Below are 26,186 nucleotides of genomic sequence, written 5' to 3'. Positions count from 1 at the left end.
CAAGAGTCCGCAGGGCTCCGCAGCGGCGCTCGAGGCTCAGCGCTCCACCCCGGAACTGGGCACTGAGCTTAAAGCTCAGCCCTGGCACATACTTTWTTGATTGCTTGCATGCTCTGTAGGACCCCCAAAACATCCATTCCCATTGGAAGAGGCCATATGTAGCAGGAGGGGAACCCCCCCCCCAAAAACCTTTAAACACTTCTTTGGCACTATGTTTTTGACGTTTACACGTGAGAGATGCATTCGCACAAAGGGGCGAGAGGCAAGAACTTATGAATAAAGACGGGCTTCAGCAGTCCCCTGCGTTCCTTTCCTCTAACCTTAGCAGACTTGCGCAAAGCCAGCTACACGGCCGGGGAGCTGGCAGCGAGGCTTTGCATTCAGAACACAACAGTGCAGAATACAGACATCTATTTACATCAGTTTAAAAATTAAGTGAATTATCACCTCCTGATCCCAGGAGCCCCGAGCAACTTGCAAAATGCTTCAACTGTTTAAATGCTCTGTTGAGCTAAACAGAGCCTCCTGCCATTCGGGGGCTTGAGAACGGCTAAAATTTCAGACGAACGGGAAGGAATCAACAATGAGCTCTGAAGCTTTCGAAAACATGGTGTTAAACGGCCCTAAAAACACACAAGAGGAGAGGAATTTGCTGGACCGGATGCCGTGAAAGCCCGGCAGAGGGCACAAAGTGTCACCGCAGGCCTTGCGCCGGGCTGCCTGGAGTCAGTGAAGTCACCAGCGACCTGCCAGGTCCTGACCGATCTCACCAGTTCTGCCATTGCAGACGCAGGTTTGGATTTCAAATCTGAGTTATGCTGGTGTCACCAGACAAGAATGCCCCCCCCCCTCCCCCGGGAGCGGCAGAGCTGTAACCCAGCAGTGCAGACCTGATGTTTCAATAAAACCGCCGAGAGAAACACAGCTGCTGCGTGCCAATAGCTGCGAGCGCTGCAGAGAGGGAGCAACCCACCTACAAGTCTATTAGCCAAATACATGATACAGAAATAAAAGCACTTAATGAACAAAACCCTTGCAGACAAAGTGGTGTAAAGAAGAAAGAAACTCGCTGATAATGAGGCCTGTGGAATGAATGAGCCCATTAAAGGATCCATCTCCTCTGCGTCAATTGATGTCAGCGTAACGCGCAGTGAAATGCCTTTCTGCGAGTGATGCACACAGGTGTTGAATGGGAACTTTATCTAAGGTTTGGTCTCTGATGTTGGGCTTAATTCTCAACATCCTCTAGCCGGCAGGACTATTTCTGCAGAGGAATGATAAGGACCACAAAAACCTGAAGAGAAAGCTCGTTTACCTGGAGACACTGAACAGCAAAGCTGTAATTGTATAATCACACTGCTGCAACTATGCTGGCATAACAAATCCATGCAGGCACTCTGAACAACAACTCTTCCTTGCTATAGCTTACATAGCTTTCAACATTGAATAATTAAGCAGTACAAAGATAAGAGCCCAATATATCACAATAGCTTTGTTACACCAGAATAGCCACATGGCTCCAGTTGATTTTCCATAAAGACCATCTCCAGGAAGTAAAAACCTATTGAAATATTACCCACTTTTGGCAGCTGCAGGGTAAATGAGTATCTGATTCCAGAGAAGAATTGCACATTCAACTCATCTCTTTCCTGTGAGGGGCCACAAATCCATAATATGTGGCCGCTATAAGTGCGCTAGATACTGTGTGTTCCTTCTCTCTGCATCATGCTGCAGCGACAGCTGCTAATGCCGTACCTGTATGCCGGCTCCTTCGGGGACTGTTATCTTCCACACACAGTTGAGACTGTTCAGGTAAGGCTCAGGGAAGCCAGGGGAAAGGATGGTACCTTTGCGTTCAGTCAAATTTCCACCACAGGGCACTGAAATAAGCAAAGTACTGCCTTGAATATGGAAGGATTTGGCCTTATAACAAGTCATACCCTTTTAAAACATCTGCCTGTGGACAGAGAAAGCAAACAGAATTGGCTCATGATTTACGGAAATAATTTGTATGAATAATACCCTTTTCAGTTACTCTTTCATGTAACTTCTATCACAAGTTCCTTGGGAACAGCAGTCCTCCAAAGGAAGTTAAAGTAGCTTTAGAGAGACCTAATTTATCCTAGATGCTGCCCCAGATCCTGGAACTGAGTTTTGGATGAAAAGGTCACTCCCCTGACATTTGGGGCTCACTGGCCTTGCTCACAGGCAGGCTTTTGTATGCAAAAGGTAAGAAACACAGTACTTCTAAATCATCCCAAAGAATCCCATTTGCTTTTCTAGGCCAAACCGCTGAACTGTTTTGTGTTTTCTCCCCCCCAAAGAAAATATACCTACCCACGCAGGTGGGTACCGAAACGTTCCACTGCGCCAGGGCTCCCGGCATGGTGAGGCACTCGATGCTCCGCGAGCCCTGCAGCGCGTAGCCCGCGCTGCACTCGAACCGCACCACGGCGCCCACCGAGAAATCGCTGCCCAGCCGCCTGCCGTAGCGCGGCTCCGGCACCGAGCTGCACTGCGTGGCGCTGGTCCGAGGAACCGCTTGGATTGCGGACAGCAGAAAACAGCAGGTAAGCGTGCAGTTGTAAAGCAAAAAAAAAAAAAAAACCACCACATTTTTTTAGAGCAAACACTTAGGAAGCATCAAATGCCCAGACCATAAGCACTAATCAATAAAGGAGGAAAGCACTGCCCTTAAGCAAACAGGCCATAAGCTCTGCGAGGGCAGGCTCATCTTTCAGTTCTGTATTTGTACAGCACAAACCGTGCTAGGGCACAGCGGAGCCTGCGGCCAGGACTAGCGCAGGCAGGCTCTGCTTCCATGCAGGACTCCAGTACTGAACTGAAGTTGCTTCTCTCTTGTTAAAGAACCATRAAACAACACAAGAATTTGATTAGTGAGGTGGGCTACACCTAAACCCTGAAGAGTGGCTGAATCCAAACAATCCAAAATCTGATACCGAGCACCCCAAGCTCTTCTATACCAAACAAGAAGGGAGATATAGGCAATGTTTGAAGTGGTTTGCCTRGTAGACAGTTTCCATGAAATGCCTTTCTGTACAGACATAAACACCTGTGTTCCAGCAAGTATTTAAAGATGGGCGCCAGATTACTTTCTTTGCATTGAATCAATCAGTGAAGCATCTTGACAGTGAGCTTATGACTCGATTTTCTGTGAAATACACTATAACCAATGAAAATATTGTCCCAGAAAATAGCATATTCAGTGCTCTTCAAGGCATTCTGCAAAAGCCCATTACTTGGCAGGTGCTTAGGAAGGGGAGGAGACAGGTTTCATGTGCATGAAAGGCTCTTTTCTGTGGCTTTGATTTATCTGGCAGCTCTAGASGAGTATTGAATGCTGCTGAGTCAACACTGTTTTAAGGTTAATTTAATTATTAGAGATCCTGGAGCTTTCTAAATCCACCACTTATCATCATCGGTTGCATCCACATTAACCCAAATAGCACCTTGCCTTATTGTGCCTACTGCTATAACAGAGAGAACGCTCCTCCTTACCCACTTCTGTGCAGTGCTTTAAAAGGCAAGTTCTCCATGTTAACATGTGCATCACCTGGATGGGAGAGGCTTTGAGAGAGARAAAACTCATCCTTGTTGGTGTAAAAAATGACAGTAAATGCCACCAGATCCTGGCCAGGCAGGTCAAAAACAGGGGTGAGTCTTTTTTTTTTTTTTTTTTTTAAACTATTGCTCTCCACGCAGTAATCCCTGAGGAGCATGCAGCCCAGGGCTGTAATTAACATGTGGGAGGGAGGAGGTAATCTTTATTAATTTCATCAAAACCTTTGATTTGGTGAAATCTTTAACTACAGTTGTTTTACAATAATTAGGCAGAAATTCAAGAGAATGGATCTCTGAGTACTATAAAACTCAAACCATGTTCCACTTTTCCTTGGAGAAGGTACAGGTTGCCTCCCCTTCCYGTCCCCACTTTCTAAACAACATACATGCAAAAGCTTAGCTAAACCACAGATAACTATATGAACCATGTGGGTGAGAAAGCGCTTCTGTTTTCCCACTATTCTGTGTATCACTTTCTATTTACCACTCTAAAGTCTCTGAGTGGGATCCACCCAATGCAAAACAAGCTGTTACTGAAAGTATCAAGGGGTAAAAGTTTGACAGCAGGAGACCTGAGCCTCTGACACACAGCGAGGAAGGTTTTCACAAAGCTGCTAGACAAGCATTCAGCTGCTTACACTGAGAAATGTGCTAAAACGCCACTGGGAAAATCGCTTGGGTATAAATTTCAAGAACTCACGGCATACTTAGAACATGATTCCATGAGCTACTTCTGATACTAATCTTGGGATGTGTGAGGGKTGAGGCTGAAGGAGAATGGCAGGTCTGAATATCAAGTACCTAAAGGAACCAGAGAGACCTGCAAGTCCACAGCTACCAAAATAATCTCCTTTGATATTTCCTGTTTAGACACAAAGTGTGCAATAACCCACATACGCCAAAAGCGGCTGATGGCGTTCAGGACACTTCAGGACATCATTATATTTTAGACCAGTTATCTCATAACCAATCTGAGGATATCTCCAGAACACAACTGTACTTACCTTGGTAGACAAAATGAAAACCTTTGGCTGTAGATTGACCCTTTGAACTAAATTTGATAAGAATTTGGTTGGTGGTAGCTAATGGTAATGATTCACCTGGATGAGGAGAGAGGAAAAAAAACAGAAGAAACAAATTACAGCATTAGCTAGAGAAACAGCCTCCTGAGGCCTTTCTAGGGCTTGCACAGAGTACTGTCTTGCACAGAGCAAGGTGTTAAATGGCAGACTGCACATTTTAGCTTAAGGCCCGGAACAATCTTAATTTCACCTTAGAAACAAAAAGGCATGAGGAGTGATCCTGTAAGGACGCCTGGCTGGGAAGAGGGGCTGAGGGACTGGTGCCAACTTTATTTCTGGGAGTACATGGCTCTGAACAGCTCAGCACTGTCACCCGTCTTTCTTTCAGAAAAGAAAAGATGTAGTGAAAGAGCTGGCTTCAAATTTTCAAATGGAGTAATAATAAAAAAGCCTATAGCCAAGACTTTCAAAGGTGATTAGCAGCAAGGTAGATGACTCAGGTAATGTGGAGGGTAGTGGGTGCAAGGGTTACCTTGAGCACCCAAGAGAACAGATACCTGATGTCACTGGCTGATCACCCCTGGTTTGGGCAGGTTTCCCTGGTGGCTACCTCGGATAAAGCCAACGCACTTCCACATTTCACAACCCAGCATTCACTTACAGGTTGGCAGTGACGTTTGGAGAGGAAGGAACCCTTCGACCTTTAAAAGCTGTTTCCAGAAGCAGCAAGGACACGTCCCTACCTGTATGCGAGCCCGAGAGTGAGCTGAGGAGCCGCGAGTGCTGGTTGGGGCCATCGTGAACTTCAATGACGTCGTTGAGCGCGGTCTGGAAGAAGGCAAACTGCCCGAAGACCACTGCAGAGGGAGGGAGGGCTGTCAGGGGGCAGCGGGACGGCCCGTGCCGCAGCCCGCAGAGCCCAACCTYGGGGCCGAGACAATTCAGCCGCTTTTATTTCAGAGATGAGAAGGGCCTGACTGACAGCCCTGGAAGATGGAAGCCCTTTATTTATCCACAAAGTAGGCATAACAGAGGCAGCAAGCAGCCTCCCCAGTGTTTTCTTGCCAGTATGCTTTAACACTGATTCATAGGCCAAAAGGGATTGTTTTATGAATCATCCTGTTTGCCTGCCTACATAACACAAGGTATGCGATTTCACCAACTGATAATTATTATTTATTATTTGTATTGAGCCTCTGTCATGAACCAGGYCCCCACTGGATCAGGTATTGTACAAAACCCGAACAAAATAACAGTCCTTGCTCTGAAGAGCTTAATTTCTTCATTGAGCCTCTCTGGTCAAGGAGGACCATTGCTAGGGAGAGAGGACACTCAAATTTTTATTAACAGTCAATCCTAAGCGTGTCTATGGAGATTGCTAACGAGGGAGCCATTCAGTGCTGTGGGGCTTACTGAATACATTGCAAACGCACCTAGGAGCAGGCAGAGCTTATAAACAGGAGAAAATAATAACGAGAAGATCGGAGCATTTTTTGAGCTAGAACAAGGAGACTTTAGTTATTTACCTATATTTTTCAGAATACAACAACAGTTTTTTCCTCCAAAACCTGCATATAGAAGTTATTTTTTTCCAATGTCTCCCCCTCCTAGCTTTGCATTTTCAAGTTGTAAGTGCCCAGTTACTGATTCACAAGCTGAGAGGTCCCTTGCTGTGAAATACATCATCCACCAAGCTACAACATTTGTTTCCTGCGCATTCAGRTTTCCAACACAGCTTTGATGCTGGAAACACTGAAAAAGTGACTATGGCACACCCTGACGCCTGCTGTCCTCAGAATCAGAAAACTGGAGGAGATGGGAAACRCACAACATTTGCTACTAATAGTTTTCCTGGCTGTTTTTAATGAAGCTATTGAAAGGTAGCGGGTGGAGAAGAGAAACTAATTTAGCTGTCATCCCACTGTGGGCAGAAGTCAGACTTGCATATCAAGACTGTCTAGCCCACGAGATTTTGTGTTTCTTTAGACAAGTATCAAGATCAGCTACGGTAAAACAGGCTAAGAGGTGTAAGGGAACAATCAGAGCRGTGCAGTGTTTCACCACTTAGACGCAGGAATTCAGACCCAACCTGGCTCTGCGCAGGCAGAGGGGCACATCGAGTGAGAGGAGCCGATAACTCAAGTCTGGTGCCAGACAGAACATCCTTATTTCACACCTTGCTATCTTAGCAGAGGAAGTCAGAAAAAACTGCAAGGGCCATAGGGATTGACTAGAGTTAGATCAATATAACGCACTGAGAAGCAGTATCAAACAGCAGAATTTAGAGACCTTCACTAGCCACAGCCGTCAGTTCTCTTAAATGCTCTTAAGGATCTTTAAATTCCCTTTAAACAAGAAAATACGTTAACCCATATCCATCCAGAAGCTGTCTCAAAGGTTTCCAGAATGCCTATCATTCTTGTATCCAAACTCTGACCAAAATTAAGCAGCATCAGCGTCTACAAAAAGAATGATGGTCTGCTTAAGCGTATGCGGCTTTGATGCACATTTAGGCCTCAATTCAGCAGAGCACTCAAAGAAACAGTAGTTCCATGTCTGCTCCTTCAAGCATGTTACTGAATCACAGATTTGGTGCTGTCACAATCACAGCTACCAGCAAGAATCTCTTTCYTCTCTCAAAAGGAGGTTTGCTTTGATCTGTAATTGTACCGTATTCATTTTGCAACATATCATGCACAGGTCATGGTAAACATACAGGAAAAATAACCTCTACAAAGAAATCTTACTCAGACAAGACATAAGAAGGAATACAAGAGACTGCCCTTCAGAAAGAATCTTAAAAAGCCTGGAAAAAACACCATTGCAGTTTGGACAACTTTTCATCAACTGACCATGATCATGAGGATTATATRACACTAGGCAAGGGCTAATTCACAGCGGTCAATCCTAACCATTGGACAAGGTCAACAGCATCTTCCAAATACATCTTCAATTACTCAGAAAATAAGATCTGCTGTTTAATTTTGAAATTTAACTTAAATGTAATTTAACAATGAAAAAATTTTATTCCTAAGTACTATAGCTGCACATCCAGAAAAATAAATGTGTAAGTGCTTCTCTATGCAGATTATTTAGCACCAGAGTTAGCATGTGTTTATGGTGAATACATTTTGTACTCTCAGAGGTCTTCTGAGTCCGCTGCTAGTATTAATCATCCTAAATTATTTTTTGCTGATTTTTCAACTCTGCACTACTGGATACAGTGAAGGGACTGGAAGGGGAATCACAAGACTGTGGTTTTTGCTAGGTTTGTGTTTTTTCCTCATTTTTGATAGATTTCAAAATTCAGAAAATTCCCATCATCCTTATTGACTCCAACAAAATGTAACCAGCATATAACAGTACCATTTATTAACAATATTTACCAGTCTTGCTTATCTCTGTATGTGTGTGTGTATATACACACACATACACTTAATCTATGGCTTTGTTAAAAAAATACCCCCCTCTCCCCCCCAAAAAGTCGGAGGCACAGTAGGACCGATTTGCAGGTGTCTGGGAATCCGTCCGACAAACATACCGTAGTCCTTCGGCACAACAATGAAGTACAAGCAGACTTGTCCACTCGTGTAATTCTGGGGATAATTTGGAGAGAGAACTACGCCATCCGAGCCCGTGTACTGACCGCCGCAGGGTGCTGCAAGAGAAAGTCAAGAGGAGAGCGCTGCTTGAGCCCTTACCCAAGCCTGCCTCGAACCATTAGCCTCTTCTCTCGCTGCTCTGAAACCCTGCCCAGCCCACGCGCTCRGAGCTGTGCAGCGTCAGCTGCTCCCGTCCATGATCGATTCCGTGCTTCAGGCATTGCTGCTCTCACTGCAAGTTCTTATGAAGAAAAATGAGGCTTATCCTACCCCGAGGTCAYGCCTGCTTCACATCTAATTACAAAGACCATGCCAAGGCTATGGGATGCCCCGTATGGCATTGCAGCCCACCGTGCGGTTTGCCCTGACCTCCGTTCGAGCCCACGGCGCAGGACTTGGCAAACGGGCTCTGACGCTTCTCGCGGCAGCAGGAGCCGGGCTCCTGGCAGGAACGCTCTGCTCCCTACCCGCGTTTTCAAGTCAGCAGTAAGTCAGTAATTCTTCCAATCGTGTCACAGACTGACAGCTATCTTGTCTCACTTTTCATATTAAGAAGGTCTGACTGTAAACACATTATTTAAACATTTTTCTTCATTAAACAACCCCCCCCCCCAAAAAAAAACAGATCCAAGAAAAAAATGCCATCTGTTTTCTCAATAAACTCTGACCCTGCTCAGGAAAGCACGTGCCTAAGAGCTTTGATTAGCAATGATCAGGTTGAGCAGATGTTTAAGTAGCTTCCTGAATCTTGTCTTGCGCTAAGGACACAGGTTTTGTCATGCTAGATCCAACAGAAAATCCGTTTAGTCCAGTTTTCTGCCTCTCTCAAAAGAAGGTTGAAGAAACCTCATATAAGTCAAGCTATGAAATAATATACACAGAGAGCTGAGCTCTTCCTGACATCAGGGTGCTAAAAACAGGGTGTTTGGAAAAAAAAAAGGGGGGGGGGATTATGAAACACCGAGAAGAACCATCTCTGCCCCCTCACAAGCCGCCCTATACAACAGTAACATCCAGCTTTGCATACAGACAAACCGCCGAAGGATTTGGTGACAGGCGGAGCATTCCTTGCTCACCTTTTCCCCAGGGCCTTACCTGTACAGGTAGGTCGGGGTTGGTTCCACGTGGGTTTCCCATCGCCTCCCATCACGCACGTCAAGGTGGAGGCCCCCTCAATGTCATACCCTCCGTCACAGTAGTAGGTGATCGTTGATCCCAGTTTCAGATCTGTCCCCACTCGTGTACCGTTCTTAATAGAGCCAGGATCGAAGCATGACTCCCTGGGATTCTCTGCAAAATAAAATTGCCAGGATCCTTACTGGTCTGATACAGTTAAAGTTTTGGATCATGGTACATTTGGGGGCTTTTCTTATCGGGGAGTCCACTTGAGCATGTTATAAAGACCAGTGCCATTTATAAGATTTATATTTCCAGCATTTTCTTGTGCTGCTGAACCAGGGAAATTACACAGGCCAGATTCTGCTCCAGACCATTCTGATGTTCAGTTCCAGCACAAGTATACCAGAAGAAGGAAAGCTTCAGTTCACGCACTTATTTATTGGTACCTAAAATTCAATCAACCAGGCAAAGCTTTGATTTAACTACGCTCTCTCTCTCTTGCACTGGGGACATGCTGCAGAAATTTTGCAAACATGAGCATATAAACACAGACTGAACATGCAACATATTTTAGATGYGCTTCATCTGTTTGCGTTATCTCCTTGGCACCTATCATTCCAGTATCTAAGAGCTTTCTGTTCTCACCATGAAAATACATAGCGCCATGTGCTAGAGGGTTGACTCTCCAGATGTGCAGCATGGCTGCAATTACTGCAAAATAATTACAAGCAGTTAGACAAAATGAAGACATTTTTCTCTCTGTTCACTATGCCCAGCAGAGTTAAAAAGCCCATTTACATATGAAAATTCCAGTAAAGACTACAAGGCTGTCAGGATATGGATATTTCTTTCCTTCTCCTTCTGAAGGCTTTTTTCTTTCGCCCCCCCCCCTTTTTTTCTTTTCCTCCCCTCCATGAAATAATTAGAGGCTTTGATTAATCCTGCTCTTTTGTCATTTGGAAATTGCTCATTAAAGATGAGGGCTTTTCTGAGAGCAGTAGGTCTGTGAACACTTATAATGTGTTTAAGCATTAAATCACAGGTTTTTAGTATGGGAGGGTGTGGAGAAGGAGAAAGAGTCAAGGCCCCAGATCTTGCTTTTGTTTCTTTGTTTGCAGTGAAAAATAGGATTAGCTCTATGGTTTCCCTTATACAACAGCTGTACCACTAGCTAGTGATTCAGGTAAAGAGGGTACAAAAAAACGTGAAATGTTTCCATGAGGAACAACTGCTCTAAACCACAGCAAGAGGCTGCTACATTTTCCTGCAACACCAGTTCCCAATTTTGGGGCCACAGACTGGTCAATGCTCAACACTTCCCACAGAYCAGCACACACTTGCATCATAACATTTTAGAGTCAAAATGACAATACGACTCCACAAACCAACCTCATGAGCTTCTTGTGGACTAGCTGTGGTCAGTGAACCACTAGTAGTCAACGCCACTGCTCTCAGAGGTGACAGAGTCCAAGAAGGGAAGGCCTGGGTGAAGAATTAGAGCTCCTCTTCTACATTTGCAGTGTCTTGCTGCATGACTTTGGACAAGCCACTTCTCCTCTGAGCATTTTTGCTCCCCAAAAAGGAAATAGGATGTTCCAATTTACCTGCTCGTGGGAAGGCAGGAACACATGCCTGTGTGCCTAGAAGCACAATTCATGCAGCATTTTAAAAAGAGCTTTCACACTGAGAACATGATGAAAAAGATTTGGGCTCTAAGAAGAATTCAACAAATGTTTTTATTCCATTATTTCCTGTGTGTGATCTGAGATATCATCTAGACATAACAGAGAAATCTTGATTATCATAAGAAAGATATAAGGACCAGAAAGCTTGTTTCAGGCGCAGCACTGGAAATCAAAGTCCTTTGCCCTCTGGTCAGCTCAGATGAACATATTCTGTCCTCACTCATCCTCACGCTTGTGACACATCGGCTACCATTGGAAAACAAGCAGGAAGCCTTTACCATTACTGCAAATCAAGGCAATATTCCTGCACAGAGGGGTTATCACAACACACCTGCAGAGGTGAACGTCACACTCCAGACCTGGGGTTGAGACAAGGATTAGACTAGAACTGCAAAGCCGCAGCCAAGACATGGACGTGGGCTCTGGTGAGAACCAGGTACCTCTGTGTACCCAGCAATTGCTTCTGGGCATCAGTCAAGCAGGGCACTGCAGATGAGCAGTGCAGTTGCATGGCTCAGAGTCCACCGCAGCGTACAAGCCATTTGCAAGAGTAAATGCACCACTCACTCCTCCAAAGTATTTTTTAACTCTGCAAGGCTTTATTTCTCTGAATTACTAATACTCATTTTTGACCTTTCCATACGAAAGCTGCACCTAACAGCTTCTTCATGACCACTTTATGCCTCTCTTGTTATTTTGAACAGTCTCACTGCCTTTCATGTAAAAAGTTGATGTGGCTTCAACCTGCCAATCAGCTTCCCACCCAGCTGTCAGACGTCTTAGCCATGCACTTGATCTCAGCCTCTGCTCTTGCTTTGAAAAAATCATGATGTTGAGCGCTCAAGTCACTCTGCCRACTGCTGAAAAGGGGGTGGCGATTGACTGCTGAGCGATGTCTCTGTGGCTTTTGTTGTGTTTTCTTCATCCTTGACTGTTTCTCTTTTCCCTGGAGGGTCCATGCCTTCAGGGAAACCACTCACCTTAGCTGACGATGCATCCTGACACACTAGTCCTACGCATACCTCTAGCTGAACACTCTTCTACTGGCGAACTGCCATGATGATCCTCAGCAGTAGGTTAAAAAGGGAGGCAGGAGCTCAACTCTAAGGAAGTATTTGGTTGCGTGGTGACAGCTAAAGACTCATAAGGGAGATGTGGGAAAACCACAGCTTCCCAAGCCTTTGATTTATTAGACTACAAAGCAAGGACAGTACTGCTTGTCCATTTAGAACTAAGGTTTTATTTCACTCAGATACTTCAGAATTAGCCTGATGCCCCAATTAACAAGTACCCAGGCTGTCAAATGTTCAGAAGAGAGTCAAGACAAATGCCATGAGAACCAGCTCATTAGTCCACAGAAAGGAGAAGTGTCCTTTGCTTCTCCTCTCCTTTCCCAAGGAAAACTCAAATCCTGCATGAGCTCCTAGACCAGGAGGTCAGGCTTTCATCTGTGTTCAAGAGCAGCTTCATCAGAGAGCGGTGGTCCTCCCTGTATATCGTGAGCTCCACGTCTGTGAGCAAGGGTAAGCCTTTAATAAGCACTAAGCCTTAAAGCAGTGCTCAGAGGAATTGCCTGAAGGACAATTTTTCACAGCGATCATCATCTATGGAAGAAGGCACAAATTACATGAGGATGTTCCAGTCCAGGTGCAGCTTTGGCATCCCCAGAAGCTTTGCTGTTGCTGCACCAGCCAGCCAGGAGCACAGCCTCCTTTGACTCATCCCAGCAAAATGGACCGCCTTTTCCAAGGGACAGATTTGTATTTTCAAATGCAAATTGTTTTAGGGTCAAGCTTCATCTCCTATTTCTTACCGTTTTAACGGCAAAACACTGGATATTCTTAAACAGCTTGTCCTGCAATAGATTATACTGAATAGCGTTTCTGTGGAGAATTTCCACCTTAAATAATCCATAAGAAATGCTGAATATATGTTTATAAGCTCAAGATGAGCAAAATAATTCTGGTAAAATAATAATGGATTTGAAATAAGTTTTTTTTTTCCCTCCCTCTTCCTTTGGAAGGGTGAAAAGTAATCAGTTTTGCTTCATTTGCTTTCAATTTCACGCCTCTTCACTTCTGGCCTGCAACAGAAACAGGAAGTACTAAAAATCCTCCTGCTTTGGAGCATCCAACCTGGAAACTCCCTCCCACTTTGTGTCCTACGAACGAACAGCCAAACCTGAATATGCACCTTGGGTCACATTCAGCACCGAACCATCAGCACCGTCGCTCGTATAGAGGGAGGGACTAATGGAGTTTGACCTGCTTGTGTGTCCACAACAAGTACATCCCCAACGCTCACAAAGAATAAGCTGGAGGGAAGATCATCTGGAAAAAGCACTGTAAATGACAAGCCTGCCCTTCATATTACTAAGAAAGTGTGGTCAGTCTCTGTGTAAAAATATCAGGGTGTATGAATGTGTTAAATAAAACGTGTGGTTTGCAAGATGCTGGACTGTAAACTGATTAGGGGAACACAGCTGACTTCCCAAAGAGAAATCTTATCTTTCTGTAGCTGAGACGTTCATAAAATATTCTTAAGCAATAACCGGAACAGGACATCAATCTTAGGTAGGTTGCAAACAATCTTTTTCCTGTATTTATGCTTTTGTTTTATAACTGTCTTTCTTATTTTGTAATCAAGAACTTATCACCCTCTTGATTGGTTAGGCTAACACTTGTTGGGCTCAAGTGAATCTACCATGAACACAGCACACTGCTTTCACAGACATGCCATTAACTGAGCTGGTGTTGCAAACAAGCACTCTGTTAAGCATTATTATAATAATTTCAACAGACCTGCAACGGGATGCCCGAGGAGAGCACTTCTTCCTTTTCAGGAACTAGCTTGAAACCAAAAGCTACTCACTAGTGGTAAGTCATCCCAAAGAATAAATTCCTCTCCAGCTGAAATTCCAAATGATTGCTTTTCAGTTTCACCGTACCCTTTGAAACAATCCAAGGTTTTATGCAGACAGTACAACCAAACCTCTGTAAATTCAAGTGTGTGTGGGGAGAATCCACTTATGATTTCTTTGCTAGCAAACTCAGTTTGATTTTTCATTCTGCTGCATGGCTGATGGTGCATCACGGGTGCAAAGCCAAGATATGTGTCCAGCTATTAGAAATCTTGCCGGTGTAGTGTATGAGTGTAGCCAAACTGGAAGATTGCCTAGCTGAAGATCTGCCCTAGAACACCTTCCCGTGGCATTGCTGCATTCCCACTTCACTCTCACTGCCACGCTCTACGCAAAAACTGGCACAATAAAAGCCCAAAGCTTTCTTCTCCCTCTCTCTGTTTTCTCCATTCCTCCTAGCCCCAGAGGAGGACTTTCTCTCGAAGAGCCATTGCTCCCTGAAACTATTTCAAACGAAGAGCTGAGGCTGTTTGAAATTCACCCGGCACGCTGTAGCTTCAGGCTACTGATACAATCCCAGTCCCAGAGAAGATGCAGGAGTTCAAGGAGGGACTGACAGATGGCTGCTTTGTTTTCTTTCCCGAACGTTACCAGAAGAGGACCACAAAGCCCCTGGTAATTAACAGCATTCTGTACACAGCTGACACAGGTGACGTATGGCATTCAGGGAGCTAGGGGCAAAAGCCTACGTGGGCTGCAGCAGTGACCAGACACAGGGAGGCTGGAGAGAAGACGGTGCCTTTGAACTGTACTTGGGATTCCACACTGGCACCGAGCCGAGCTGGATATTTGATTTTCTAGCACACATGCTCCCTCCCCGCCTTTCTTTCTTCTTCTGCAATTCCCCACAGTTCTATTTTCTGCAGCTTCTCAGACTTGAATCCTGCGCTCCTTTTAAAGTGTGGGGAAATTAATGAGCAAACTTAAAGCCTCATTCTTTTCTCCCAGCAGTTTGGCTTTGTGGGAAGTATGTAGGCACGATTAACACCGTAGGAGTGTTTAGGAGAAAAACGTATCGCACAACCACCCTAATTTAATGAGATTTCATTCGTTAACTACTTTTTGGCTGTCCAAAAAGAACAGGGAAAAGCAGCAAAACCCAAGACTGAATTTTCAGTAAAATTAATTCTAGTGAGAGCAGAAAACTTTTAATCTGTTGAATCTTAAGCAGTGTTAATTGCCTTTTTCTTATTATTTTATAACTATACTGGAGGTAAATCCATCTGTTCAGCATAACAAACAGGAGTTGCCATTTCAGATCAGAACACTATCATTTAACCTTTGCCCAGGTGAATCCCAAAGCAGGAACCACAGACTGGAGCCCGGAAATGGGAGAAGAGAATTGCCCGATCACACAGAGGGATCGGCAGCAGCCCTGGAGAGCCGGCAGCAACCTGTCAGCTCTCCAGCACAAGCTAATACTGCTCCGGCAGCACAGGCTTGGGCCAACAAGGCTCAGCAGCCTGTTTCACAGCGTACACCATGGATGCAAAGCCATGTTTCACAGCGGCACATATCCAGATCATCTGAAACCATCAACACTTCTTTCCCATACTGCAAACTACTCCATATAGGCCAAAGCGGGTTAGAAGGATCATTTCTTTCTAGCTCTGTTTTTTACATTTCTTAATCTTCTTCTGCATAATCCCAGCTCATCAGATTCAGTTTTTCAGAGCACATTATTTACTATAGCTTGTAATAATTCTGCTCTTCTATCTGCAGGACACACAAACAAGGAACACACTCTGCCAAAGCACTCGGGCTTTTTTTTCYCCATCTCCTGGAACAACTGTGCTAGGTTTGTCACTTCCCACCTTGCTCTGTCGACAGAGAGCTAAAGCACCCAGGGAAAACTCTAATCACTTTCCCTGTCTCTCCCCATTAAAGCTGAAGCCACCAAAAAGTTTTATTTCCTCCTCAAGCAAGAAAGAAAAGCCAATATTCTAATAACACAGGATACCTGTGAACTGACTGTTCTGCTCATTTCACTGAAACGATTCCTTCAGTGATTTTTTGGGTTTGTTTTTTTAAGTGGATGCTCTAGAATCTTAAGCGGAACAAAATGCATCAACCTCAGCAGAGCTCCACTGACTGGAGAGAGCCAAGAACCTCCATGATCCTTGCCGCTAAAGATAGCCGCCCAATAATTTGGTACTTTTTGAATGACAATGTCAACAATTCAGACTGAGATCCCATATTGGATACGTATGTCTGCACCTCCTTTTCTTGGACAAAGCTGTTCTTGCTGCTAAGAATAAATCTTTAATCCAGCGCAACGTGGAACATTCCTAATATCCAGTTAACAGTTCAACACCCTCTACTACTCTGAAAGCTCAAATCTGGAACTACGTGGCATGTTCTGCTCACTAAGGAGAAGACAGAACTATTTAAATTCAGTGAGGAGCAAGGAAGTTTATACAGAACAGAACCTGTGCATAGATATATACTTCCTGCTACTGCTCCTCCCATTTGTTTTAAAGAAAAAATGCCAAGATTTTCTTCTCTATTAACAAAAGCTCCACATGGAAGTAATCAAGCTTGATCCTTAGCCACATGACAGTCCTTTTATGCTGCTCTTATCTACCTTTATGCATTGTGGCCCTTGAGTCAGCCTACAGGATCACCTCTACCTCCCAGCTTTCCATACCATGCCTATTAATCAGCTTTGGTGGTAGCCACAAAGACAGCAGGATTCCTAGCTGAAGAGAGGTTTCCCATAGTTTCTAGAGCTTCTCCCACATGGTTCAATTAGGTGGTTTAACCTGAGGGTAAGTGCAGGTAAAATCCAAAGTACTTTGCTGAGTCAGATGGGCCAGGTGCTCCCCCCAGATGCGTCTTACCTGTGTAGTCGATTACAAATCCAGTGTTGCTCACGGAGGCATCGCTTCGGAARGCGAGGAAGAGGCTGTTACTGCTGCTCTCTATCCTCTCGGGCAGCTGGGAGCCATAAAAGCTTCCAATAAGGGGGCTGAGTGAATCAGGTCCATCATAGATGTGAAGGAAATCATACCCAGGCTCCAAATTAAAGCTGAGAAAACAGAGGAGGAATGCTTGAAGTATAATTGAAGTGAATTAAGTATACTACAGTAGCTCCTGGAGAACAACAGACTGCGGCCTCGAGGGGCTGTACAACCACATAGCCAAGAGACTGCTTCTGCCCCTAGACAGCCTGTAAGCTAAGTAGGGTGAAGGGAGAAGAACGGGATGTTTCTATCTCCCTTCTGTATGTAAGGGATTGAGAACCAGTGTTACTGCCAAGGGCACATAACTAGTCAATCACTGATGGTGCTGTAGGGGTTTCCTATGCTGTATGAGYTAAACGGTTATGCTCTTTAAAAGCCACATGTATATCAAAGAGAAGCTGCAGTTGAAATAAGTGCATCTTTTCCCAAATTAAGGTCCATGTGAGAACAGGTTACTCCCCACTCCGGGACGCTCCTACCAGATTCAGTTCCTTCAGAGAGGAAGAGACCCACAGGCCAGCCCAGCTCCCCAGGCTGCGCTCCCTGCCCTTCCCCACGGCAGCGGCACCGGGCAGCTCGGGCACACGTACGTATTGAACACCAGGGCAATGACGTAGTCGGGCGAGACCGTCAGCTTCCAGTCGCACTCCTTCCCCGGCGGGTAGGGCTCTGGGTACTGAGGGGACAAGATGACTCCAGATGGTCCTGTCAAGATACCTCCGCAGGGAGCTGAGGAAGAAGTCAAGCACAGGGATGAGGCTTGGTCTTAGAAAAACTTAAAAACCAGTAGATGAGATACAGGAAGGGAGAAAGAGCAACTATATGGATAGATAAGGGGACGGAGAGAGAGCTGACTGTGCTGTCAGATAGGTATTAAGATACGTATTGCCAAGCACTCAGTGGCCCTAATGGAGATCAGGACTCTTATACCAGGCAAGATACATACATACCGAGAAACAGAGCTGTGGATGCTATTACAATCTTCATAAGATAAGATAATATAATATTGAGTAACTGGGGGGAGGAGGAGATGCTTTATGCCTTCCTGTTGCACGTATTTAGGCAACTCCRTCAAAATCTGGATTGTTGCTAAATAAGTGAAAACATGTTGTCTGGGACTAATGATTTGTTCGTGTTTACTACAGCCACCAACACATTAAACGCCAAGCTGATTGAAAAATCAATTATTACTTTTTTTAAAGGCTCAAAGTGACTGCATATGTTTCCACTGTGGCAAATGTTCATGATTGATTTATTAGTCAGCCTTTCTGCAGTCTCTTCATGAGAGTCGATGCTCTAAGATTCCCCCTGTTGCTCAGATTCATCCTCCCTGCCAGATTTGGGGTGGGGCTAGAGAGGGGGTAGCATAATCTTTTTTAAGCTCATGTGTTTGAGCTTAAAACTCAGCCTATAGCAATGCAAACACTAAGTGGGAAATGAAGTAGCATGAAACAGAAATAAGAGGACAAATCTTGCAAGGATCTTCCACAAAGACCATTACTTCTAAAAAAACAGAAGTTACATTTGCAAAATGTGTCTTGTGGGCATTTATAAAGCGTTCCTTGCAAACACCCAAGAATCTCCAAACATCAGTTAATTTAGCTGGGTTGTACGATAAAGTTTACATCAGAAATTTGAACTAGAGACCTTCCTCCAAGGCCTGAAGGCAACTTCTGTCCAGCCCACTCACAGGCTACTGCAGACAATAAGAACCGTTATCCCAATTGAACAGGCAAGGAAATCGCTGTGCAGAACAGAGAAGAATTTAGCTTAAGGTCATGCCCAAACACTTTGGAAGAACCACAAGCATACGTGCTCTGTCTGTTAACCTTCACATTAACCTTTAGGATGCATTCCTTTTCCAGACTGTGAACTCAAAGGAAAATTTAGAAGAAACTAAGTACACAGACTCAGTTTTGAAAAGCCTAAGGGAGCTGACTGTTTAACGCCCTCTGATTTCTTTGAAAATGACACCCATAGTCTCCAAAGCATTTAAACTAGAAACTGGTTCAAGCCATTGCCGTTTGGAGTTGGGTCCAGATCCAGACTTCAATTGCCCCAAATCCCTGGGGGTTGTTTCAGCTGAGGTCTCAGTTCAGCCCACATTATTTAGGGAATGCAAAAGTGGTACAATAAAGATGGGAAAACGTATTTGAAATGCTAAATACAAACACAAAATCCAAACCTTAAATAAAACTCCATTTTCCCATTTGGCTCTAACTAGGCAGCCTGTTACATAGTCATTGTAAAACTGACTTTATCTATTCACTGATTATTCCCCCAAATCCTTTGTGATTGAAGAGAAGGAAGGAGCAAGAAATTGCTTTCAGGTTTTTCATGGTCTATCACAGAGCTTATGTCTCCTAAAACAAGATTGCCAGGCCTTTGTTCAAAAAGAATTCAACACAGTATCTCCAAGTCAAATAGCCTACAATAAAGAYGACCCATGAGAATTCCCTCAGCTCAGATCACCTTGCACTGAGATTAAGGCATTGGCTGCGTGTCTCTGAAAAGGACTAAGAGCCCAGCTTCTGGTGTGAAAGAGAACTCAACAGGGAAATGGCTAGATGGGCAAGACATGCAATCATCTGACTTAGTTACAGCTCCAAAAAGACTAAAAGGATCGTCCCCATCAGGTTGAAAGGGTGCCACACTAGATTATCACGACAGTCATTCAGAAATCAAGTCATCCTGCAGGGAGCATAAATCCTGTGCATGCTGTAGAAGCTTTCTAGCTGGCTTTCAATAASATTTTAGGAACAGAATTAACTAATTTTCTTTGCTTGGAATAACACTGCATAAACAGGAGTGAAGGTTACAGGATAGATAATTTCTGGCTAGCATTTAATTGGCCAGCAAATKTAATATTTATTGCTTTTATGTGCTTAGCATGACTATTTTCATGTGTTCTGGATATATTGAAAAGATCCTTTTTATGAGCTTCTTTTATTACTTTATGAGCTCAAAGAAAATGTCAGCTAGCTCTTTCTTGCCACAGAATTTGCTGCCTCCGTATGCAGAAATCATTCACCCAGGTCCTCATTGTCCCAGGCGCCCTGCAGACACAGAGCTAAACAGTGGCTGTAAGGTCTCTACGAACAACCTAAAGAGTAATTCTGCAGGCAGTGGGACAGCTATCCGAGACATTGTACATCTCTTCCAACCAGGTGGGATCTGTCCCTTTCAGATATAGAAGTCTTGCAATGAAATCAGGGCAGGTAGCCTGGTGCAACGAGAGGACAGACGCATGTAACATACCTATGCAGGAGGGAGGGTCTGGTTGCCAGAAAAATCTGTTCTCAATCTGCACGCAAGTGATTTTGGCCTCCCCTTGCAGAGCGTATCCCGGATTACACTGGAAGACGATGGAGTCACCCGCCTCTTTGCTGTCACCACTCCGGCTCCCGTTCTGGGGAATCCCTGGGTCATTGCAGGAAGTGGCAGTAGAAACTGAACAGTATTTAAAATATGTTTAATATGGACTTGCAGAATTTCCTCCCGACTTACATCCGTTTGCTTCATGGAAAAATGAGATATTTTCCCTTTTTTCAGCCATTTTAAACATACTACATTTCATACTAAAACTTCAAAACTCCCTCCCTCACTCCCACTATTATCTGAAACACATTTCCTAATTCTCTGCCTGTGTAGCTGCAAAATATTCTGCACATGATTAAAAAGACCTTTATGAACATTCCCTCCTCCCCACCATGGCCCTTCCAGCACAGACCTTCACTTGTTACAAACATTGATTTTCAAGCTCTATCAGATATAACTTCAKCTCCATCATGTCCTAATTTCAGCCTGAATCAAGCCATTGTTACTCTCTTATCTTATAACCTTTAATATTGTAGTTTACTTATCCCAATGCGCTCTCTGCAGTAGGAAGAGGCATCATTTCCAGTGTTGAAACAGAGGCATAGGAGGGAAAGACGACTGCATACACATAGACTACAGAGGGAATCAGTGGGAGACTATGTTTTGTTTCCTGGCTATTCCAAATCTCAGGCTATCACCCAACTACAAGATCACATTTCTTCCTATTTCCCTCAACTCATTGGCAGAGGACAGTAAGGAAGACAAAGGGAGAGAAACCAAAAATTCACACTGCAGATGCCAAGCACTGACTGTACTTAGACTCTGTCCCTAAACACATATCCAAGCAATGACTTTATTTTTCCATCTTTGCTCCTTTGGTATCCCTTCAAGTTGCCACATACACAAAACCTGACTTTTACTTTGCACTGAGCATCTGCTACTCCAGCTGGGAAAGGCTCTGTGGAAYGGCAGGTTCAAGTGCACTACACAGAGTGCAAGTTTGACGTATAATTGTGCACATGAATGTTTACTTAATAAGTCGAGGCATCCACTGATCTTACATGGAATTTTTATAGAATTCTGTCAGACACATGCTGCAAAATAAACTACTCCACTAGCACTTTTCACTTCCACTGAGCAGCAGGGAAATTTAGCCTTTAGCCTTGTGAAGCATCAAGCCTGACCTTTCAGAAATGCACATTTCCCTCCCAGTCTTGCTGCTGCACCCCTTGGAGGTATGAGATGCCCCCCTGTTGGTATCCCATCCCCTCTGCTATTGGGAGCGCACCAGCTTCTCAGCTGGGGGCAAGGCACGCAGCCCCGCTGACTTCACTGCTGGCTGAGCTCAAGGCCCGTCAACACTAGAGCTATTTAACAGTACGGAAAGTCATGGAGAAAGAGAAGTTTTGTAAGCTTATATAGATCAAAGTTTGCAAGATCCGAAACTGTAGGTTTCTGAGCTTAGGTCTGACTACTTAGTCACACCTTGTGAACAAAGGCTTTGAGCAGGAGTAGTCAATAAAGACCAGCTCTGTATCAGGCAGCTGAGCGGAGCTTATTTCCTGCTAAGTTGATATGAGTCCATTACACCTAGCCAGTTTATAGCAAGCTCTTAAAAGAATCAGAGAAAATCCCTCTCTTGCTCTCTGTGTCACTGAAGATAAGACAAGTTAGCAGCCTATTCTGGTCTCCCTGCCACTGAGACACAAGCCTGGCAAAGACAGAGAAAGGCACAGCCACCTTCAGCAGCCCCAAAGCTGTCCCTCTGTCTTGGTCATCCCAGAAGAGATTCTACTCTGCTATTCTTCCCAAAGAGCTGGCCTGTCCTTGAAGCCACATAAGGCACCCAGAACAGAAAGCAATGGGCAAAAACTTGGGAGACACAGTATGAGCCTTGCTGCTTAGGTATGTTCGAGTCCTAGGAAAGTCTTACGACCTTTACCCAACAGTCCCYGAGCTGGTTACTAGCATCTCCAAAATAGGTATCTGTTTGGTTAATGAACATGCCAGTGAAGGCTCAGAAACTGAAAACCTGCATGTGAATGCAGAAATTTATTACCCTAATGTAACTGAAATAAATGTGTTTGCAAGGTCAGGTCTTAGGCAACAACTGTCAGGTCTCAGGCGATGACCAGWTTACAGCTGCATTATATCACATGTAGTGCTGCTGCTTGCAACGACATCACTATAACCAATATTTTCAAGAGTTATTTGTGATCTGCCTCTCAGGGGATCCAATCTGAGGGTTTTTAGATAGACTTGGTTTTTGGAGACCACTGACCAGCCGCTCTCAGAATGCCTGGGGGAAGCTCTCTGCATACTGCAATCTCTAAGGGACTTGTGGGAAACATGGTGGAAAACGTCTCTAGTCCCTTCTTGTGTATGCCACAATGTACTGTTCTACATCTTGTTGCCAGGTTCACCACTGTGAAGGTGACTGTGGCACAGAGGAGCATAGAAGTCACATGCATTGCAAGGACAAGGTACAAGTTTCCTGTATTTCTGCAGACTGCTCAGTCCCTGTTATTGGGTTCGATACAAGGCATTTGCTCACCATCAGTACCTGGGAGGTGGAAATCACTTATTAGCAAAACCACGTTTGAACAACGCTGAAGAAATACCATAAAGCCTACCTGAAAACTGAATAGCAAAGCCCTGCTTGCTTGTGAAGAAATCAGTGTTGAACTGAAGAATGACAGAATTGAAAGTACTGTGGACATCACCGGGTAAGCCAGACCCACTTATCTCCTTTAAGAGGATGCCGTTCTCCACTGGACCGTCCCATATCCTCAGCACATCGTGGAACTCCTCAGTGTGGAAAACCATGAAATGGAGCCTGTGTGGCAAAAACAACTGGAGGTCACACCACAAATAGAGCTCTGCCTTCTTCCGGAAAGGGTTAAAAAGGTACTAACCTATGGTAGCATGGCCCACTGAATAAGAAACATGTTCTCTTCCAACATCTGCCACTCACCTTGGACAAAATATTGTAGCCCTCTGACTAACTTTATCTCTCTACAAAAAACAAGATCTCTTAGCTGCATAGCTCCTTAATAAAACATGTATGTCCATAAACAAAAAGCAACAGTGTCACAGATGCTAATATCTTCCGAAAATTTGGGTCCTTTTTTGTTTTCTATCCTAAGCAAATATAATCCCTCCTCAAAGACTTGAGCAGCAAGGTAAAGGTACAAGGTAAAGGTGCAAAATGCATTATTTTTGTTACCTGCACTCAGATCAAAGAATTTGCTCCTGGAACCAAGCTATTCTTGTGTAACAGGGGAAAAAAAGGAGAGGAAAACAACCAACACCAAAAGCCCACAGTGAGCAGAGGAAATATCCCCAGCTGGACCTGTCACTGCTGGTTTTGCACTGGCGGTGCTCAGACATTACAATGAGTAGCTGTCACACACACAAAAGCCTTCAAGGGCAGACAGGAAACTTGTGGTGGAGAGGCACAGAGACTGCGAAGGGGAGGACAAGGGGTTTGTTCTTGCTTTTACTGAGCTCTATTATAGATAAACACAGAAATATTGAGAAACTTATTCTAAAAGGAAAATTAGCAGGAAATGGGCTAGGGTCCCTTAAGACAACTGATGTAAATTCATCCAATTCACACATTGTCCCTGTGTTGCACACAGCAACAACCTTGGCTGTCCTTTTGCTTTTTGGTGTCCTACAAGGAATAGCTTTTTGTCAAGGGCCAGCATCTACTGATAAAATGCATTGATTTTTGTTACCTGCACTCAGATCAAAGAATTTGCTCCTGGCACCAAGCTAATCTCGTGTAACAGGGGAAAAAAAGGAGAAGAAAACAACCAACACCAACTCCTATTTAAAACACCATCCTGATGCTGCTGGAAAAGAAACCCTTAACGGGCCATTGTTATTAATTGTCCCAAAGGGAACAAAAAGGGAAGAAAAGGGTGTGTGGATGGGGAAGGTGGCAAACGGATGGAGCACACGTCCTGAAAGCTGGATTGCAGCAGTCATGTCTGAGACAGGAGAATAGAGACGCGGCTGATGCAGGAAAGGGCGGGCTGAGTTTCAGTAATGAACATGAACTCAGCAAGGCTCTTGTACACGACAGAACTGTGCTGACGGCAGGGTGCTGGGACGGGGAGCAATGATACCCACGATGCTACCAGGCTGCCCAGAATCCTGTCCGAGGACAGACGGACGGGGAACTCCACCAGCAACACAGCAAGCCCTGAGTGAGTACAAGGGAGAAGAAAGCAAAACCTGGGGAGGCAGCAGTTCAGGACTGAACTGAGAAGAGGAGATAAAAAGGAAGCTCCCRTAACCCCTCGTGGCATCTGTGGGCTCCTGGCAAGGGGGGAGCACAAAGTGGAAGCCCACAAGTGAGCACAGTGGGCGCCTCCACTCAAAGCAACAACCAACCAGGTGCAGCATGTCTCCCACACTGGAGCCGATTTTGACACATTTTATAAAACTCCGGATATTGCAAAGCTGTATGTAGATCAGCTAGTGAAATAACCTGAGCAAGAAATAAAGGAACAGCAAGGTGGCACGAGCCAGCTCTCCAAAATACAGAACAGGAAGGGGAGGGAGAGAAAACAGAAACGAAGAACCTGGCGGCAGCCAGTGAAGTGACACTGTGGTCTCCACCTGGTATTTATTACGATGCTCTGAATGCAGATACCATTTCCTTACTCTGCATTTTATAGCTTTGTCTGCCCTGAAGAGAGGGCTACAAGGCTTTAGCGTATGCATCAAACGCTCCCCGGTACGTAACCGCCTGCGGCAGTACTACTTGGCGCTCTCATCTCGCCCGTTTCTGAACTAAAACAGGGCTCTACCTGCTCGGCACCTGCTCAGAAGCCCCCCAGGGAAAGCCCACGGTACCGGCAGTGGYCGTCTGGGCGGCTGGGTGAGGGAACTCGCTCCCGAAGCCGTCCCCAGCGACTGACCTCGGGGCACACTGCAATGGCACAGCCTGGCGGTGCCGATTCCCAATACCAAACTCCCAAGCGCCGGGAATGCTGCACCACACTTCTCCCTGCCAGAACAGCCTCCGTTGCAGAAGGACGGGAAGTGGCTGCTGCACGGATGAGACTTTGAGACGAGCTTTGGGATCTTCCAAGATGAGGAGCACCATCTAAGCATAAGATAGGGTCATTACTGTGACAACCCCAGGGAGTTATCAGCTAAAGGCTGTGATACGTCAAGGTTCAGTCCCTTTCATTCCTGCACTTAAAACGCCAACCAAAGAGAAGCCACTTAATTGCTTCTGCTTTTCATTGCCACATTATCACTGGGGAAAACACCAGCTGACACGATGAAATCAGGCTAACACAGGGTAACTCTAGGCATGCCATTCCGAAACGGGGACACAGATCTATAAACTGTACCGAGAAAACCTGTGAAAATAAAACATTCAGATACTCGGCTTAAAACCCTGACAGAGAGCCCACTGAGGAAAACAAGGAAGCATTCGCTTGGCTGCTTTCCCATTTATCCGGGGCAGACATAAATAAATAAGGTAGAACCATAAAAAAAATATATATACTGCAATGTACTCAGCAACAAAATGACATCCACAGAATCCGACAGAATCCAAAAGAGCTGAATCATAAATCTACCTAGCACGGAGACCTTGAGCAAAGTGAAAAGCGCCAGACTCAAGGAAAATAAGAATGGATTATAGCAGAGCCACTCTCTACAGGTGCCTTGGCCTGACGAGGTTTGCTTTTGGGCTACCCTGTGCTAGTTGGCCTAAACTGCCAGAGAAAACTCACGGCGAAAGATGCTGGAGTAACTGGAGACACTGGGAGAGACCGAGGTGGGGCTGGCACCCTGCAATCCTTCAGGTTCGTCCCACTGCCTGGCAGAGCACAGTCCCAGTGGGACCAAGGCTAACTGCTGGCCACAGCAACTCTCTTCCCTAATTTATTTTTAAGAAGCAACTTGCAGGCAGGATTTACCAACAAGGAGGATGCTTTCAGCAGGATAAG

At 44.9% G+C, this 26,186-nt stretch overlaps 1 protein-coding gene across 1 annotated transcript in view; it reads right to left on the bottom strand.

The window, feature by feature from the left end:
- The window catches only part of CSMD2 (CUB and Sushi multiple domains 2), a 331,313-nt gene that overhangs the window by 73,732 nt on the left and 231,395 nt on the right, over positions 1 to 26,186 (bottom strand). Inside the window, exons 26-35 of the mRNA XM_026086083.1 lie at positions 22,845 to 23,047; positions 20,152 to 20,343; positions 17,484 to 17,622; positions 16,771 to 16,958; positions 9,302 to 9,496; positions 8,146 to 8,262; positions 5,348 to 5,461; positions 4,587 to 4,682; positions 2,338 to 2,541; positions 1,756 to 1,880 (exon numbers count right to left, since the gene is read on the bottom strand). Coding sequence (XP_025941868.1) covers positions 1,756 to 1,880; positions 2,338 to 2,541; positions 4,587 to 4,682; positions 5,348 to 5,461; positions 8,146 to 8,262; positions 9,302 to 9,496; positions 16,771 to 16,958; positions 17,484 to 17,622; positions 20,152 to 20,343; positions 22,845 to 23,047 — 1,573 coding nt within the window. The remainder of the gene's footprint in view (positions 1 to 1,755; positions 1,881 to 2,337; positions 2,542 to 4,586; positions 4,683 to 5,347; positions 5,462 to 8,145; positions 8,263 to 9,301; positions 9,497 to 16,770; positions 16,959 to 17,483; positions 17,623 to 20,151; positions 20,344 to 22,844; positions 23,048 to 26,186) is intronic.

The sequence above is a fragment of the Apteryx rowi genome, unplaced genomic scaffold (assembly GCF_003343035.1).
Source record: "Apteryx rowi isolate R43461 unplaced genomic scaffold, aptRow1 scaffold_68, whole genome shotgun sequence".
In the NCBI taxonomy this organism is placed as follows: Eukaryota; Metazoa; Chordata; class Aves; order Apterygiformes; family Apterygidae; genus Apteryx; species Apteryx rowi.
Note: the sequence above shows the minus strand (reverse complement) of the source record. Positions and strands in the feature narration are given on the sequence as shown.